General features: G+C 39.9%; 1 protein-coding gene across 2 annotated transcripts in view; it reads right to left on the bottom strand.

Annotated features, from left to right (window-relative positions):
* TEX10 (testis expressed 10) overlaps nucleotides 1–19,401 on the bottom strand; it is a 53,962-nt gene extending 34,561 nt beyond the window's left edge. Inside the window, exons 1-5 of one of the 2 annotated variants that reach the window (XM_066256648.1) lie at nucleotides 19,224–19,401; nucleotides 15,458–15,646; nucleotides 13,140–13,852; nucleotides 12,510–12,753; nucleotides 7,061–7,173 (exon numbers count right to left, since the gene is read on the bottom strand). In XM_066256648.1, coding sequence (XP_066112745.1) covers nucleotides 7,061–7,173; nucleotides 12,510–12,753; nucleotides 13,140–13,852; nucleotides 15,458–15,637 — 1,250 coding nt within the window. In that variant the 5' untranslated portion in view covers nucleotides 15,638–15,646; nucleotides 19,224–19,401. The remainder of the gene's footprint in view (nucleotides 1–7,060; nucleotides 7,174–12,509; nucleotides 12,754–13,139; nucleotides 13,853–15,457; nucleotides 15,647–19,223) is intronic. The other variant, XM_066256647.1, reaches the window with a different exon arrangement.
* Between the last annotated feature and the right edge of the window lie 323 nt (nucleotides 19,402–19,724).

Below are 19,724 nucleotides of genomic sequence, written 5' to 3'. Positions count from 1 at the left end.
ATGGAATAGGCTCACTTTTTTTTTGAGAAAATAGCTGCCAAACACCCACGTCTGACTAACCAGTTTGTTATCTCTTCTTTCAAGTTAAAATCATGTCCATCATAGCAAAATATAAGTAGAATAATCATACAAACGTTTTTCCTTGACACAACCATCATTCTTTCATATGCTGCTGAAATACTTTATGCACATTTCCCATTTCATCACAGAGAATTTTTTTAAAAATGTGTTCTCAAAGGTTGTTTGTGACTTAATAAAATTAGTAATTTTCACTGCTTTATTAAGGACATTATAAAGTGAAACTGGCATGTTATTTCAATCTGTAAGTGCATGGTGATGAAGAATACAATGTGTACTAGTACTGTTTAGTGCCACTGCCTTAAATCATGCCAAGACAGCTGTAGTTTGGTAAAAACTACCATTGTTTTTGTATCATCAGTGCAAATATCAGAACAATGAAAATGGCAAATAATGTCTTAATATAATTGTGAAAATAGTTCTGCTCTTATAGACCTGTGGTATGTGTGTGTGTGTCACAGAACACACTTTGAGAACCATTGTCTTAAATAAATGGCATTAAGAGTAAAGCCAGCCCTGGCTAGTGGCTCAGTGGATCAAGCGTTGGTCCAGCATATGGCCATCCTGGGTTCAATTCCCAGTCAGGGCACATAGGAAAAATGACCATCTGCTTCTCCATCCCTCCCTCTCCCCTTCCCGCAGCCAATGGCTCAACTGGCTCAAGTGTAGCCCCAGGACTTGGTTGGTTTGAACTCTTCAGTCTCAGGCACTAAAAATGGCTTGGTACTCAAGCATCAGCCCAAACTGGGGTAGCTAGATGGATCCTAGTTGGGGTGCATGTGGGAGTCTGCCTATCTCTACTCTCCTCTCCAAAAAGAAAAAATAACTCTCCCGAAGTCCAAAGTGATACCTGTCCTTAAAAATTTCAGATTCTGGGCCCTGGCCGGTTGGCTCAGCGATAGAGCATCGGCCTGGCGTGCGTGGGACCCGGGTTCGATTCCCGGCCAGGGCACATGGGAGGGGCACCCATTTGCTTCTCCACCCCCCCCCCCCTTCCTCTCTGTCTCTCTCTTCCCCTTCCGCAGCCGGGGCTCCATTGGAGCAAGGATGGCCCGGGCGCTGGGGATGGCTCCTTGGCCTCTGCCCCAGGCGCTAGAGTGGTCGCAGCAGGGCGACGCCCCAGAGGGGCAGAGCATCGCCCTCTGGTGGGCAGAGCTTCGCCCCTGGTGGGTGGGCCGGGTGGATCCCGGTCGGGTGCATGCGGGAGTCTGTCTGACTGTCTCGCCCCGTTTCCAGCTTCAGGAAAAAAAAAAAATTTTATATATATATATATTTTTATATATATATAAAAATTTCAGATTCTGGATCTTCAAAGGGGTCCTTTTATGCTGTTCCAGATGATTAGCCTTAACAGATATGTCTGTTCAATTTAACTATATGGAGACTTAAGAGCCCAGATTTCTTCTCTAGATGAAAGTAAACATCCTTTTGATTTCCGCTTTAAGTACTCACTTCTCTGTAGCTTATTCCGTCCTCAGATTCCCAAAAAGAATCTATCTGTTAGTACATTTTTCTAAAATGTCATCATTTACATCTGTCTGAACTATTAATTAGTTTTGTTTTGTAAAACAATAAACAAAAAAAAACCTCTGTCACTACCATAAACAAAAACCCAGCCTTTTCTAATAAACTTTGCAATAAATTCCCAACCACCCAACTACCACTTAATCTTAACTAGCTAAATCAATCAAAGCTCTCTATTCCCTCTGAAAAAAGAAACTAATTTCTCTGCATAATGGAAAATCTTCTCAATTAGTAGACTACTCTAGTCAGCAGTAGACATCTGTTCTCACAAGTTGATTTGCAGGCAAAAGGCAAAACATAGCTATATCTGTTCCCAGTACATATTAGAACTACCTCACTAGAATAATCGCCACATAAACTAATAAATTATGAGTGCAAAAATAAAGTTTTCTTAGAGACCACTTAACTAGCCTGAATCTTTGAAATGTCAGTATCTGCAATAATGCCAAAATTATATCCTGATACACACAAAAGAGTTGAAAGTAGATACTCGAACAGGTATTTGTAAACCAATGTTCATTAACAGCATTATTAATAATAGCCAAAAGGTAGAAAATACCTAAATGTCTGCTGACAGACAAATGGATAAACAAAGTAGTGTATATGCACACCGTGGAATTTTACTGAGCCTTAAAAATGAAAATGTGGAAGCAACCAAGATGTCCTTCAGTAGGTGAATAAATAAATGGCAAGACACCCATACAATGAAATACTTAAGGAAAAAAAAAAGCAGCCAAGCCATGAAGATATCAGGGGGGTAGGGGGGAGAGGCAGAACACAGGGTATTTTTAGGATAGTGAAACTATCCTGTATGATACTGTCATGGTAGATACATGTCAAAACTCAGAATGCATAAAAGACTGTATCCTAATGTAAACTATGGACTCTGGGTGATAAAGGCATGTCAATATAAAATTGTGTAACTCTGGTGTGGTATGCTGACAGTGAAGGAGGCTGTACATTTGTAGGAGCAGGAGCATGGGAATTGTGCTCAATTTTACTATGAACCTAAAAATACTCTAAAAAATAAAGTCTGTTTTTTTAAAAAAGAATGAAATACTGGTAAATACTACAACAAGGATGAACCTTGAAGATATTATGCTAAGTGCAACTAAACCAAACACAAAAGGACAAATAAAACGTAGCAGTGATGGTTGCACAAAAAGTACTAAATGCCACTTAACTGTACAATAAAAATGGTTAAAATGGCCCTGGCTGGTTGGCTCAGTGGTACAGCATCGGACTGGCGTGCAGGAGTCCTGGGTTCGATTCCCAGACAGGGCACATAGGAGAAGTGCCCATCTGCTTCTCCACCCCTCCCCTTCTCCTTCCTCTCTGTCTCTCTCTTCCCCTCCCGCAGCCAAGGCTCCATTGGAGCAAAGTTGGCCTGGGCGCTGAGGATGGCTCTGTGGCCTCTGCCTCAGGCGCTAGAATGGCTCTGGTTGCGACAGAGCGACGCTCCAGATGGGCAGAGCATCGCCCCCTGGTGGGCGTGCCGGGTGGATCCAGGTCGGGCGCATGTGGGAGTCTGTCTGACTGCCTCCCAGCTTCCAACTTCAGAAAAATACAAAAAAAAAAAAAAAAAAAAGGTTAAAATGGTAAATTCTATGTTACAAATATTTTACCACAGTAAAAGTAAATACTATCCTTTGTGACTCTGTATTTCAACATTACACGAAAAATTAAGACATCAAGTCAAAAATTAACTGGGTAAACATGAAATGTGAGGACCACTGGCCTCCATCATTATTGGCTCCCCTAACTTTAAGTTGTGTTGCCCTCCACAAGCTGGCTGCTAAGTGTTCAATGTGCCTTATGAAGTAAAAGAGCAGCCTAAGAGCCCTAAAATGATCCACTAAGGAACCTAATGGAGAATAAGTTATACTGCCAATCTAATTTTGCTAAAAACTCCACAAATTCACCATCTCAGCCTCTTTTTATCAAGTTAACTCCTTTTTCAACTCTTCTATCTTGGCACAAATCACTTCATAAGGGCAGCATTCCATAGGACTCTTCTCCCCCTCATGAAGATCAGGACCAGCTCCTATTATATACTCTTGTATTAATCTAAACCCTTCCTTCATTAACTGTATCACAGTCAGTCAATGATTAAAGAATCACAGAAATAAATGTCTCCGTCATCAGACTGTACACCATGAAAACTGGGAGCCTACCTCTCTACCTATCTCTTTTACCACTAAATATTCAGCATACAGTATAGTAAATGCCTTGTCCATAAATTTATTGAATGACATTGAATTTATTGAATGACATCATATAATATTGGATAATTTACTTATATTTATTTAATGGTCTGCTAAATTCCAAACATCTTAACCATTGATTTAATTTCATTTTGATGAAAATTATATATGAAATCTCTTATCAAACCCCCCTCCAAAAAAAGAAAAACATACAATTCTATTCAAGAATTCAAGATTTTCTGAAAGTTATTAATGGATTGGATTTAAAACTTTTGCTCTACTAAGAAAACTATATGTGGGGATAAGGAGGGAAACCTAACACCTTACTTAAGAAATTATCTCCCTAGCCCTGGCCAGTTAGCTCAGTGGTAGAGTGTTGGCCTGGTGTGTAGAAATCCCGGGTTCGATTTCTGGCCAGGGCACACAGGAGAAGTGCCCATCTATCTGCTTCTCCACCCTTCTCCCTCTCCTTTCTCTCTTTCTCTCTCTTCTCCTTCCACAGCCAAGGCTCCAATAGAATATAGTTGGCCCAGGCACTGAGTATGGCTCTGTGGCCTCCACCTTAATGCTAGAATGGCTCTGGCCACAACAGAGCGATGCCCCAGATGGGCAGAGCATCACCCCCTGGTGGGCATGCCAGGTGGATTCCAATCAGGCACATGCGGGAATCTGTCTGACTGCCTCCCCACTTCTAACTTCAGAAAAATACAGGGGGAAAAAAAAAAAGGAAAAAAAAGAAAGAAATTATCTCCCTAGCCTGAACAGGCAGTGGCGCAGTGGATACAGCATTGATGCAGAGGACCCAGGTTCAAAACCCAGAGGTCACTGGCTTCAGCACAGGCTTATCCAGCTTGAGCACAGGCTCACCAGCTTGAGTGCTGGGTTGCTGGCTTGAGCAAGGAGTCACTTTGCTCTGCTGCAGCCCCCCAGTCAAGGCACATATGAGAAAGCAATCAATGAACAACAAAGAAACTGAGACAAAGAACTGATGCTTCTCATCTCTCACCCTTCCTGCCTGTCTGTCCCTATCTGTCCTCCTCTCTCTCTCTGTTACACACACACAAAAAGAAATTTCCTTATTTGATTCTCTTTACCCCCCAACTCCAGATACTCCCTAAATCAGACATTTTTCAACCAGTGTGCCACAAGAATTTTTAAAACATGCAATACCTGACTACAGGTACTGACCTCTTTTCCCTTATATTGTCAAATAAAAAATGACAACAGCCAATACAACAATAGCCATCCAGTGTAAATGAATCAAAATTAAACTTTTTTTTTTTTTGGTGTTCTACAGAATTTTAGTAATTAGTTTATGTGTCCCATTAGATAAAAATGGCTGCCCTAAATTAATCTTCCTAAAACATAGTTTTGATCCAACCAAAAGTCTTCAATGCCAAAAGAATCAAGGCCTCCAGAGACAAGAAATCACTTTTGGCATCAAGGCTGGTGAATAGCAGAAACCTGATTTAACCCAGATCTGTCCCGTGATCTCCCTTACCTAATCTTGTAACTTTCTCATATGTTATCTCCTCCAGGTAAAATAATCTCTCATCCTTTGCTCTATTTCTGCCTGCTAAGATATATTCTTGCCCAATTACTTTAATATAATTGTATAGCTCCAATTACACTTATATTATTTACATATGTAAATTCACTTTTCCTCTTGCCAGTTTTTGAACCATTATTTCTCAGCTTCAAACTCACCCTTCTATAATCCATTTTGTGAACCTGGTGTTGGGACTCTGTGAGCCACATTTTTTTCCTTTACAGCTGGATTATTAGGCTATGCCAATAAAGGAGTACTACAAAAAGACTGAAAAGCTATGGAGAAAGATGGGACACTCTTTCCTGTTTGCTTCCTAGTTCTGTTTTTGCTTCCCTTTGCTGAATGTGCAACCCCAAAACCCAGCTGCAGTTCATTCTAGTAGCCAGTTGATTCTGGTTGGCAGATTTTCTTAACACAGGACCAGCATCATTGTGGCCCTAAGAATCACCAGCAGCAGGCAGCCAGAACCTCCTTGGAAAATTCTGGGCTCCAGCCCCATCGATCTCTTCTGATCTTAGAGACAACCACGCTAGTTGAGCATCACCCTTCCCAGAGGTCTGAGTTTTGGCTCCACATAGCCTTTCCTCCAAGCTTCTTCCCCTCTTCTCTATTCTCCCAGTCCTAGAGTTATAGCTGATTCCTGCAGTTGCTACCTCTATAATACCTTACTGCTCCTTTTTGTCTTTTCAGTTAATACCTAGTCAGCAATTTCAATATCAAATTCTCTGTCAAAATCACTGTTGTTGTTTCTGTCTCCTGACAGGACACTGACATACTCTTTGACCAATTTTATGATTTCACCAATTTAAGCAATTTTATGAAATCACTTAAGAGAACAAGAGGCATACCTTAAGACACCTAATAATTTCTATTATGATACTTTGTTCATAGTAAGCAACCAAAATAAATACAGAATAAATGAATGAAAAGCTCATCTGCCTGCAATGGGCTTACCACTTCTGAGCAGATCCTGTGAAACCTGCTCATAGAGACCCACACACTTTCCAGGTAGTTTTTTCCCGTTGGTAAATTTAAGAAGTTTTTGAAAGATTTTAAGATCCCTTCAAGTGTCTGCTTATTTGAGTGACCTGCACTTTTAGTGTTCTAGCTTGCCAAATGTCATTAACTCACTTATACGTTTATCTGCTCTCATTTGAAATAAACATTTTAAATAGTTTTGAGGCATACATTTTTTAAAACTTTATCTTATCTATAACCCTTTCCTTCTATTTATTTTAGAAAATAAACTATTTTTTTGCCAATTATCACTTTTCCTTCAGGCTACTGTTATTGATAACATACTAATACTGACATTAGTTTCATTACCAGTTTCCTCATGTATAGATGAAAGGAGAACTACATGACTTTTAAGAAACTCTCTTAATTAGAGATAATTACATAGTGCCTCTCACAGAGAAACCACCCACCCCAGCAAATTTTATTAAATTCCTATTTATATCATTGGATACTTGACATTCAACACAAAACATTCACTTTACAGATTAAAAAATAAATAAAAATACTTGAAGTCCTAAGGCTTAAATCGACTGATTTGAGATCAGCCAAGTTTCTGCTATTTTTATTTCACAAATCTAGATATAAACACCTCACACTACAGGAAGTTCTAGTCTAAGGCTAATTATTTTTTGATAATTTCAGGTTAAACAACTCTTCAAGTCTGTACAGTGGCAAAGAATCACAATACCTTTTATTTCTCTCTTTCCTTCTGTGCTTGGTTATTTCTTTTAAGGCATACGGAAAATGATTCATAAAATGGTGTTTGAAATCAGTAAGATAATTCTTCCGAAGCCACGACTCCTATTAAAATAAGCAAAGATTAGAAAACCTACTAGAAACAGTAATTTAAAATAACCAATAAGCCCGACTTGTGGTGGTGCAGTGGATAAACAGTCAACCTGGAACGCTGAGGCTGCCAGTTCAAAACCCTGGGCTTGCCTGGTCAAGGTACATACAGGAAGCAACTACTGTGGGCTGACGCTTCCTGGTCCTCCTTCCCTTCCTCCCTCCCTCTCCTCTCTAAAATCAATGAATAAAACCTAAAAAAAATAACCAATAAAACTTAAAGCAAAAATTTGACAATCTATCAATATTCAACTATAAATTCACTATTATAACCAACTTTCTGCTCATAATATAATAAGTAAATAAATTTAAAAATCAGAATAAACTGTTAAGGCATCCAATTATCACCCACAGATCTTTCTGGCACTTTATTATTATTTTTACTTGTATTTTATGTCCTGTTTAAGAGGAGAAAAAGGGAGAGCATAAAGATAGAAGAAAACCCTGAACATGAACCACTAATGCAATATTTTTAAAATTTACAAAAGTATTCTACCTAGTGTTCTATTTATACCAGCAATTTCATGATTTCCCATTAAAGATATTCAACTCTTCTATACAGCAATGCACTTCACTAAAATTCTTCAGCAGTGCTTGTGAATATATCATTATCTCCTACAGGAAACACTAATTCCAGATCACAACACTTATTATCTCCTCTCCAGAGCACCAACCATTCCATTTTGCCAGAGATTGAGGGATTTCTTGGGATGCAGACCTCAGGTGCCAAAATAGCTGGTGAGCATACAGCTCCTCAGTATCCTTTACTGGATTCTTCTCTTCTTTCTGACCTATTAATGTAGTCCCAACATCTTCTCTTGGACTTCTAATGGCATATTAAATAAACTAAACTCTCAACTGCACCCTCCCCACCCAGCAGCCACTGTCCTTTGGACCATAACACAAGCACCATCCTTGCTCCTCTTTCCTTTACTATCCACACCAGCACTTCTGCTGGCTTCACCAGAATCCAGATGCTTTTCATCACTTCAACCACTAGCCATTCTACCCCAAGCCACTTTATCTCTTACCTAGATTACTGCAATAGCTTCCTAATGGCTCCACCTGCTTTTCCTCTTACTCCCAAAAAGTCAATTCTCTACAAAGCAGCCAGGGTGATCTTATAAAACATAAACCAGTCTTCAAAATAATACAGAAATGGAGAAAGGGAAGAGGTGTATAGGTAGAGCAGGACTGATGTTTCATGGAATGGTCTGAGTTTGAGCCCCACAATTTTGCTAGAGCTGGCTAGTCGGCATATGTGAGTTCATTAGAAGTGTTCTATTTGCAAATTCAACATATTAAAGTTAAATAAACATAATTCAGATCATGCCACTCCTCTGCTCAAAACCTTCCAATGTCTTCTCACCACAATCAGTTTAAAATCTAAACTCCTTACCATGGACCACATCTGACCTGATCTGGTCACTATCACTTTTTCTCTCTCATCTTCTACCATTCTCCCAGTACCTCACATGCACAGCCCTTCCTGCCTTTCCTCAAATACATCAAATCTGTTCTCACTTCAGGACCTTTGCACTTGCTGTTCATATGCTTAGAAGGTTTTTCCAACAGGTCTTCATAAGACTTTCTCCTTCACTTCATTCAGTGACATTCAAATGTCATTCCTGACTCCTTATTTTAAATAGGTCCCCCTCACTTTGTTCCAGCACATATTCTCTCCCCTGCCTTTCATCTTTCTTCCTAGAGCTGGCATTATGTATTTGTTTACCATCTACCAACCCCATATTGTGAATGCAAGCACCTTACCAGTCATGTTTACCTCTGTACTCCCAGAGCCTAGACTAGCATCTAGCATATTCTAGAGCAGTGCTGTTCAACAGATTTTTCACAATGATGAAATTGTCCTATATCCATGTTGTGCAATCTAGTAGCCACTAGCCACATGTAACTAACTACTGAACACTTGAGATGATGCTAGTGTGACTGAGGACTTGAATTTTAATTTAACAGCCACATTTATAGATACTAAAAAAATCTCTGAGAAATTATTGCACCTGTGCTTCAACTTCTAATCCTCATGGGAAAAAGACAACAGAAACAAAAAATAGTAAGCATTAAAACACAAAACTGAGACACAACAGAATGTGTAGAGCACGTAATTATAATACCAGGAATTTTCAGCTTCTTTCATCTCATGGCACACATAAAAATTACTAAAATTCTATAGCACATCCAAAAATAAATTTTTTGCCAATCTGATTTTAAAATAAAAGGGTATAATTCTGATTCATTCACACCAGACAGCTATTGTTGTGTTGGCTGTTGTCATTTTTTTATTTGACAATCTAAGGGAAAAGAGGTCAGTGCCCCTGACAAATCAGGTATTGCATGTTTTAAAAATTCTTGCGGCACATGAGTTGAAAATTATTGATAATACTGATCCTATAGCTAGCTATTAGTACAGGATCCCAAAAACAAAAATAGATTAGAAAGTTAATGTTAAATTGCATTTCATTTTTAAAACAAGCTATACCTTAGGGATAGACACAGTGTATCAGAAGTAGGAACCTCAGAAGGATCTGAGTACTCAATCACTGCAAGTAAGGTTTAATGTATCTTGAGATTTTTTTTTTTAAGTAAAAATTTCAGATTTCTAAAAAGGCTCTAAAAAATACTACTTGGATAAAAATGAAACTTTTCAATGATGTAACAAATACTAACAAACTAAATGCATTTAGCAAAATCTAAAGGAGTCAATGCTTCTAAGATTGCACCTTGGATTAGGATTCCAATTTATCAATAGAAAACCTTTACATTTTCTGAGAGAGAAAAGCTACAATTCAGTCTACAGTATGTGATCTGAGTTCAAGGCCAAGGAATGCCATTTTATTCTTCCTAAAATCTGAGCTGTTACAGGTCACCCAATATCTTAACTACTAAGCTATAACTAAAAATAAGAGAGAGAGGGGAACTAACAGTAAGAATGTTAACAAAAACAAACATATATTAATACCACTTTGTACAAATAACATACATATTTATCCTGTCTCTAAGATAATAGATCTTATTATTAACAGCTCAATATAATACTTTGCCAAGAATCCTACCATGGATGCTTTTAAATACCATTCCTAGTTAAATTAATCTCCCCTCACTTTATTTCAATTGTATATACATTTAGTATTCCAACTTAGTATTCTACACAGCCTTCAACAGTCTATGCAAAACAATCTTCTGAACTTAGTATCCTATGTTTATGAACAGTTAATAAGTAGTCATATTATAATGACAAGATAGTTTAAAAACATACTTTAAATATCCACATAATTAAGGTCAGTGTTATTTGAATGATTGACAATCCAAAACTGGCACAATTAATGAAGCTGCTACCCTTCTATCTAATTATTAATACTATTACTACAGCAATTACAAAAATTCATTAGTGCCCACATGTAACCAAATACCACAATGCTTGAAATTTTTATTTCCCAGCTTTCTAAAACTAAAGTTAGGCCCGTGTTGAATTATCATTACTTTTCATTTTTATCTTAGCCTATAAGATAAAAATAGATTCATTCAAAATTGCAAATAATACATACTTTTCTAAGAAGCTATATGCATTATTACTGTCACTAGCCTACATCCCAGATTCACTGCAATAAAGGACAGCAAAGTTTGCTTTCGTAAAAATCACACACTATACCCCAACCATGATCTATTTCTTGCCAATATATGCAAGGAATTATATAATAGGTTCAAAAACTGTAATCAAAATGCCATCCTATTTGAAAAACAATTCATCAAACATTCCTATAGATGGGTAAGAGGCTAATAGCAACAGAGCAAACTCTTAAACACACACCACAGTATGGTTACATGTTTATCAAGATTATCAAATACTATTTTTAATTTATCCCTAGTCTTATTTATTATTTTTTTTTCTGAAGCTGGAAACAGGGAGAGACAGTCAGACAGACTCCCGCATGCAACCGACCGGGATCCACCCGGCACGCCCACCATGGGGCGATGCTCTGCCCATCCTGGGCGTCGCCATGTTGCGACCAGAGCCACTCTAGCGCCTGAGGCAGAGGCCACAGAGCCATCCCCAGTGCGGGGCCATCTTTGCTCCAATGGAGCCTTGGCTGCGGGAGGGGAAGAGAGAGACAGAGAGGAAGGCGCAGCAGAGGGATGGAGAAGCAAATGGGCGCTTCTCCTGTGTGCCCCGGCCGGGAATCGAACCCAGGTCCTCCGCACGCTAGGCGGACGCTCTACCGCTGAGCCAACCGGCCAGGGCCCCTAGTCTTATTTTATGTGGCATACTAATTCATTGTAAATTGCAGCTTGAAATAAAAACAAACAAAACCAAAAAACTGCCCTGTCAGTTCTGCACATATGTAGGCAGCTTCAAGGTTTCACACCTGGTCAAAAGTCCCTGCAGGAGTTCTATAAACCAGATGGTCAAGCTTTAAAGTACTGTTACTGCAGCTGCCCTTTTAAGTATGCTACCATATTAGTTTAGCACCAATTAATCCTAAAGCTTGTTATTCCTTACTTGCATCATGCACTATATATTGTATTCACTCTGACAGCACTGAAAAAGCTGAGAACATTCAATTATGCCCAAATAGGAGGTTAAAATTTTACTCATCAAGAAATGTCTTTACTACTAGCTCTCTACTAAAAAACTGCTATCTGACTTGAAATTCACTCAAGTACACCTACAACTATAGCTTACCTACTGTAAAGAAAGTTTCAGAAATGTTTTCTGATCTTACAACCTTTATCAAGATGAAAGAGCCTACACTCAGCAAGTTTGTGTGTAACTTATTCTCTAAAACAGTGGTTTAAAAACAACTCAGGGCTGGTTATAAGACCTTTAATTTGATCCATTTCAAATTGTGAAACATAGCAATGTGGCACAAATCAGAAGAGACTAAGAAGCGACTTTTACAATCCTAGAAGAGGCCTCCCGACACTGGAATGTTCCTACATAATCAATCAGCCATATACAATAACTTATAACACTACTGTGAATTATACCTAATAAAAAACAAATGAAAATAAGCACATTAAAAGTTATGCCTTTCACTTATGCTCTACCACAAAGCCAACTGGCCAGAGACTTAAAAAAAATTTTTTTAATGTTCAGATAAAAATCTCAACAAACTATATTAATTTACATTTTTGGGCAAAAGTAAGAAACAAACTTACTTTAAGTCAAACCTAGGGACTTTTTTGGAAAATGTATAACCAATTAGTAATAATATGGTGCTATCTAATCTGCCCATTTATAATAAAAGGCATTACTCAGAAAATAAAGCTCTCACCAATTTCTGGCTTTCATCATGTTGTTTAGAGAGTTTCCACAGAAGGGAAATAATATTAAGAACTTGCTGCATAACCTGCAGTGGTTCCCGTTCTATACCACTTCCACCAGAAACAGCTAGTTGTGGAGGCACAGCTTCAATCCAGCACTCGATTAGCAATGGAATTATTATCTCAATAAATCCTTTTAAGCTTTCAGTAGATGACAAGCCTTCATCCACATTGCCTAGTCCTCCAACCAGGTGCCTAACAAAGAAGGGTAAGAGTGAAAAATAATTTTCAATGAGTAAAAAATATTCCTTGCTTAATGTAAATCTTAAATATTAAAGTACTAGTAAAATGACAAACCATGAATTAATAATTACATTGACCAAGACTAGTAATAAAAATAAAATTCTAAGATGACAAAGCCAAGAGACTACCAAGTTTTACTTATTAGGCTTTGCTAGAAATTAATAAATTAATATTTTTTCAAATGACTCCTCCCATTAGTAAATAAAACCAAATCATGAATAACTATATGAAAACTATGAAAGACAACTGCATGTCTTCCCACTATTAGCCATCAATGGTCAGCAGTTATAATTCAATACAGGAAAACTGAGTGTGGACATAACTGAAAACCTTCTTACCGTAGCCTGAACTGTGAACTGATATTTGGCTGTGAACCCCCATTTTCATAAACCTGGATGTGTTGCTGGTCGTTGGCATGTTCCTTCCAGTTGATAAAAATGGTGTTGCTAGTGGCATGGGGATTTTCTTTTTGTTCCTGAAGTCCTTCACTTTCTCTCAACCTACTGGATCCATCTGCCAAGGCCTGAAGGAATTTACTGAGTCTCACTAAGACTTTCAGCCTCCACTGCTGAGAAGTGAGTCTCCGATTAGGGTTTACAGAAAGTATCCAGGACTGGGATCTGTCTCTATTTACCAATCCTTTGGACAGGTGCTGATGAGAAATAAGTTCTACAAAATTCTTAAGCAATATGCTGCTACGGCCAGTGATTAGAGCTGGGTACTCTTCCAGCAGAATGTCCAAAACTTTTAAAGAGTCCTCCTGAATTCCTTCAGTAATGTGAGTCATGGCACTAGAGAGATGGGCACTTACCAAAGGAAAAAATGGAGAAATTTGTTCAGCTCGTATTTTGGGGGCCAGGAATTGAAGAAGTTGAACTGCTGCTAATCGTACATTAGCATCTTTATCTGTAAACACAGCAGTCACTTCACTTAATATGTTTGAAAGGTGAGCATCAATTATAAATGGGTATTGAGACAAAAGGTCTTTTAGTCCAAGAAGAGCACTTTGTTTAACCCCAGCATTGTAGTGATGCATCTGTGATAGCAAATCCTACAAATAAAAATAAAAATACAGGTTTTAGGTATACAAACATATATACATGCATTATATCATTTTCAAATAAACATGCTAACTAAAATTATACCAAAAAACTGACAATTCTTGAGGAAACTATTTCAGTAAGTATTTCTAAAAGGCACTTAGCTTTTATTAAGATCAGAAACATAGACCTTTAAAATAGTTTTAGCTTAATAAAAAATATCACGTATTTTTTGGTTAAAACTTATTTTGGAAAATAACCTGCATGCAGGCTCAAGCACAGTATTATTTAAATTGATGGTGATCATCAAAACTATTTAAAGACCTATGTACTAAACATATGCTACGTGTACTTATTTACTCATAATTTTTTTAAATTTATTTTAGAAAGGAGAGAAAGGGGAAGAGAGAGAAGAGGGGGAGGAGCAGGAAGCATCAACTCCCATATGTGCCTTGACCAGGCAAGCCCAGGATTTTGAACCGGCGACCTCAGCATTTCTAGGTCGGCGCTTTATCCACTGCACCACCACAGGTCAGGCTATTTACTCATAATTTAACAGGCCCTTTCTGTCTATTTTAAATGGTTTTTCAGGGTATATACTTATATTTTATTCAGAGTATAAAATCTGACAATTTTCTTGGTGGAATAATTTACATAACCTATGAAAAAAATGACTGAATATATTTCCAATATCATTTAACCTTTGAATCTTAAGAGCAAAACTAGAAAATATATCTTCAGACTTGTTCACATATATTTGTAACAGCAATATTCATTACAAAAAGTGGGAACAATCAAATGTCCATCAACCGTTAAGTAATAAAATGTCACATAACCACGCACTGGAATACTAGTAGACAACACAAAGGAATTAAGTACTGCTCTGGTACATACTATCTATAACATGGATGAACCTCAAAAATATGCTAAGTGAAAGACCTGTAACAAAAGACCTCTTATTGTATGATTCCATGTCTACAGAATGTCCCATATCTATGCAAACAGAAAGTAGATTAATGGCTGCTAGGGCTAGAGGGAAGGAACAGGAGTGACTTCTAATAGGTACAGCATTTCTTTCTGAAGTGATAAAAAATGTTCTAAAATTAGGTTATGGTGATAGCATAACTAAATATTTTAAAAACCACTGAATTGTCTACTTTAAATGGGTGAATTGTATTATATGTAAATTACATTTTAACAAAGCTGTTAAAACTTTAAGCAAAACTGTTGTTCAAACCTCAGTTAACTTCACACATTTACTATGAACCTATAAGCTATGTGCTTGTTATAAGGGTTCAAAAAAGAGCAAGACAGGATCTTATCTCAATTTCAACCTATGAAAACTGAAACATCAAAAACTTGACACATCAAAAAGTTAAATATAAGGTATTTCCAGATAATTTATTAGATCATCAACTAGGTATACAGGGGAGTTAACACTGCGGATTTAGCTGAGAAAGTCTTTCTGCAGGAGGTAGGAAAGCTACACTGGCAATAACAGGTTCTAACAGACGAACGTCAAACTTCAACCATCAATAAACCCTAAGAGTGAAAACAACTTTTCCCCAAAACATAACATTCTAGGTGATTTTATCAAAACAGTGTTTCTGATTTACCTTTATGTTAAGCTTTCTATTGTTTGTTGGAAGTGTTCCATCCTCTTTGAGTTGCTCAGGCAGATGTATAGCCTTTGTTTTAAAGTTTGTAATGGTAGCATTTTCTAACTTGGGCTTCTTTTTACCAACTTTTAGTTTTACTTTTTGAAAATCATCTTGGCGTTTTCTTTTTTTAGTCATTCTTGAGTGCTATAATGAAGAGAATTGATTTAGTAACAGTGGATAAAAAATAAATTATAAAGAGTCAAGATGGTATTTTTCAACACTTACATTACCATTTATTCCAAAGATAATCAAGAATCAAGGCCTAAAGTGACTATACCCACGAATCAAAATATTAAATGGAAAATATCTTTATAAAGTATACACACACAAAAACAATTTAGCCAGGAGCTTTGTAATGAAGAGTCATTAACAATAAGGCAACAGGCTTTAGAGATCTGTCAAGGTTTTAGACATGAAACCTTTTGTCAATATGCTAAATGGAAACCTTTGTAAATATTTGGGGGTGGGCAGAGGGTGAGGGTTGAGATGGTGGGTTGCAAAGCAGCAGAGTTGCTAGAGATACCTTACATCCACTGGGACACAGTTGACCAAGGCTCAGGAGCTTTCAGGGGCTCCTTGAACTCCCTTGACAGTGAACTCCTTAGCTGGACATATCAGGTCCTTCCTAACTTCTTCAGCTTTATCTTCCTACAAGCTAACTTCTACCTAAAAAGTCTAATACCTAGAACCAGCTCAGCTCTTCTTGACGCCTCTTCCACACACGGTAAAAATAATGAATTCTACCTTCCACTGTATACCCCACTGGAATACTCTGAAATAAATAAAACTTCTTCTGGTCTACCGATAACTATCCTATGCCCAGCTATTAAAAAAAAATTCAACACTACACATGAAAGTCCCAAAAAATGTGAGTAAAATGAAGGTTTGCATTATTGTGAGAGTAATAAAATGGCTGGTGCAAAACTGGGCAGCTCAAGCTGCAAAAATCCAGAAGCCAATTTCATATGATCCACAGGCTAGGCAGGGGTAGTCAACCTTTTTATACCTACCGCCCACTTTTGTATCTCTGTTAGTAGTAAAATTTTCTAACCACTCACTGGTTCCACAATAATGGTGATTTATAAAGTAGGAAAGTAACTTTACTTTATAAAATTTATAAAGCAGAGTTACAGCAAGTTAAAGCATATAATAATTACTTACCAAGTACTTTATGTCGGATTTTTGCTGTTTGGCAGAATAAATCTTTATGAAACAACTTACTATAGTTAAATCTATCTTTTTATTTATACTTTGGTTGCTCCGCTACCGCCCACCATGAAAGCTGGAACGCCCACTAGGGCATAGGGACCAGGTTGACTACCACTGAGCTACAGTTTGGCTATACAGGTTAAGAGCAGATTCTAGAGCTAGACTGATTAGGTTCTTATCAGGACAGCCACTTTCTGGCTGTTGTTAACCACCGTGCCTCAGTTTTTATCTACAATATAGGAGTACCTGTAATAATAAATAACAACACATTGTCGTACAGTTGTTATGAAGTAGGATGAATGAGAAGCAAATGAGTTTATTATTTGTAAAACACTTGGAACTGTGCTGGCACACTGATTAACATATAAGCTATAAACACAAACATTTATAGTATATATTTTCTTGAAGTAGTAGATACCAAGCATATCAGATGCATTATGCACATTCAATTCTCAGAAAAGCACGTTAGGGAAAGTGGAATTAAACCCACTTTAAAGATGTGGCTCAGAAAGGTTTGCCAATCCGTTATTAGAGTTGAAGATGGTTTGCATAACCAGCTTACTGTTATATATACTGGAACTAAGGTGAACACTGGAAAAAAACAGTAGCGAAATGGCTCAGCTATTTCACGTATCCCATTCCCAAGTTTTCATCCCACTCACACCTCTACTAATTCTAGTCTAAAAGAAATGCGTAAGGAAAACCTAAAAAAAGTCTAATACTTATCTGGCCTCTTTTAACACTAATATACACACTCGTTTTCCTTAATTAAGCAGCACATTTTGTGAGCATACCCTTCAGTTTCATTACTCTAGTACCCGAGATGAAAATAAATGGTATAAAGCATTCAGAAAATTCGAATGAATTAACCCTCTACTCTCCAATCCTTATTTATTGGTTTCAGTAAGTGAGGAAAAGAGAGAGACAGGAACATCGAGTTGCTCCAGTATGCGCCCTGACAGGGATCGAACCGGCAACCTCTGTGCTTCGGGATGATGCTCTAACCAACTTAGCTATCCGGCCAGGGCTATTTACTTATTCTTTTTATTTCAGTGAAAGGAGGGAAGGCAGAGCCCCAACCGGCGGGATCCACCCGGCAAGCCCACTAGGGGCAATGCTCTGTCCATCTGGGGTCCTTGATCTGTTGCAACTGGAGCCACTTTTTTAGCGCCTGAGGCGGAGGCCATAGAGTCATCCTCAGCGCCAGGGCCAACTCGCTCTAATGGAGCCATGGCTGCGGGAGGCAATGGGGGGGGGGGTAGAGAGAGTAAGAGAGAGAGAAATGGGGTAAGGGTAGAGAAGCAGATGGGCAGTTTTCCTGTGTACCCTAACCGGGAATCGAACCCGGGACATCCAAACACTGGGGCCGATGGTATACCACTGAACCAACCGGACAAGGCTGCACTATCTTTAGCCACCAGCTACCTGGATCGGTATCCAACACAGCCTGTTGTCAAGTTCATGCCATACTATCCATCACTTTGCAGTTGTCACGCGAATGCCTTCCCTCCATTAGGAAATTAAGAGGGTTCATCAGCCTTCCTGGACTTTTTTAAGGCTGGTAGGTTTGCATTTATGTTCCATGCAGAACATTTTCATAATAGGAATGCCTAAAGGTCTATTGCAATTTCTGTTACTTGAAAATTTTCATAGCTCAGCCAATCCAACAGTCAGACTGAGCCCGTTTTCCATTAGCGGCAGCTAAATGCCAGGTCGCCACGGCAGCCTCGGGCGCCGACCCCTCCCACCGCGGGAGCTCCCCGAGGGGAGCCCCAAAAGTTTTAAAACGGAACTTCACAGATCCAAACTGCAGGTCTTCTAGTGTCCAAAATCTTCCCCCCATATTTCCAGATTCTTTTTCCCAAAAAATATCAGAGAGAAAACACAGCATTCGGCCTTTGAAAGTTTCCTCCCCAACCGCTTTCACGCTCACGAGTTCCCCCAAATTCTACGGAGGAGTCCAATGGGAGATACCAGACTTCCCTTAGAGCAAATGCCCACACAGGCAACTCGGCAGAACCGGTGGCCCGGCTCTTCTGGGCACAGAACGCTTAAGGCCGATTAGGAAACGGCTGATCACTCCTACTCCTGCCCCAGACCCTGCCCGTACCCCTACCCCTACCCCTACCCCTATCCCGGGCTTCGGTCCCGCACTCCAGAGGCGACCACCCCGCGGGTCCCGAGGAACTATCGTTTCCCTACGCGGGTGGACCGCAGTCAGGAGCGCAGTCGGGGACGTGGGGCCCAAGCCGCGCACGCCGGCCTGGAAGTCCCCCAGCCCCAAACCGCGCGAACCCGCCCAGTCACTCGAGGTGCTTCAACGCCCGCAGGCACCGCCTCCGCACCGCTCGGCTGCGGCGGGCCATGCTCGCAGGGCGCCAGGCCGGGCCCCAGGGGGCGCAGACCGGTCTCGGGCGGCGCTGCCCGCCTGGGCCGCGGACCAGGGGGCGACGGCCCCGCGCGCCGTCCCGCGCCCCCGGAGGGCCTGGGCCGACCGGCGCCTGCTACTAACCAGAAGGCCCGGCCGGGACCGGGGAGCCAAGGTAGCGAAGAAGAGCGCCTGAGCGCAAGCCGACGGAGCAACAGCGTGTGCCGCCGGCCTCAGCCTCTCGCTCCCGGATCGTGTTTTCAAATCCCCTGGCTTCACGCGGCCGCGTCTCCTTCCGCCGCCCGGAAAGCAGGGTCCCTCCTCCGCCGCGCCGCGCTCACGTGACCGTGACCCGCAGCCGCGCGCAGCCGGGGAGGAGGGAGCGGGAGCGGTAGGCCCCGCCCCCGGGAGGAGGGGGCCGCGCCGGAAGCCCCCTGCGCTCCGGAAAGCGGAGGAAGAAGGGCGCGGGGCCAGAGAAGGAATCTGGGTCCTAGATCCCTCCTTGAACCTCTCGGTCCCGCGTGGGAGTGTTGTCTAGGTTACAGCAGGTTGACTGCATTCCTCTTCTCCCTACGCTAGACCACGGCTCTTCAGACCTAAAGGCGTATTTGAAGAAGAATATAAGTTGAACTGAGGAAAAGAAAA

Source organism: Saccopteryx bilineata, chromosome 2 (assembly GCF_036850765.1).
Source record: "Saccopteryx bilineata isolate mSacBil1 chromosome 2, mSacBil1_pri_phased_curated, whole genome shotgun sequence".
Classification (NCBI taxonomy): domain Eukaryota; kingdom Metazoa; phylum Chordata; class Mammalia; order Chiroptera; family Emballonuridae; genus Saccopteryx; species Saccopteryx bilineata.
Note: the sequence above shows the minus strand (reverse complement) of the source record. Positions and strands in the feature narration are given on the sequence as shown.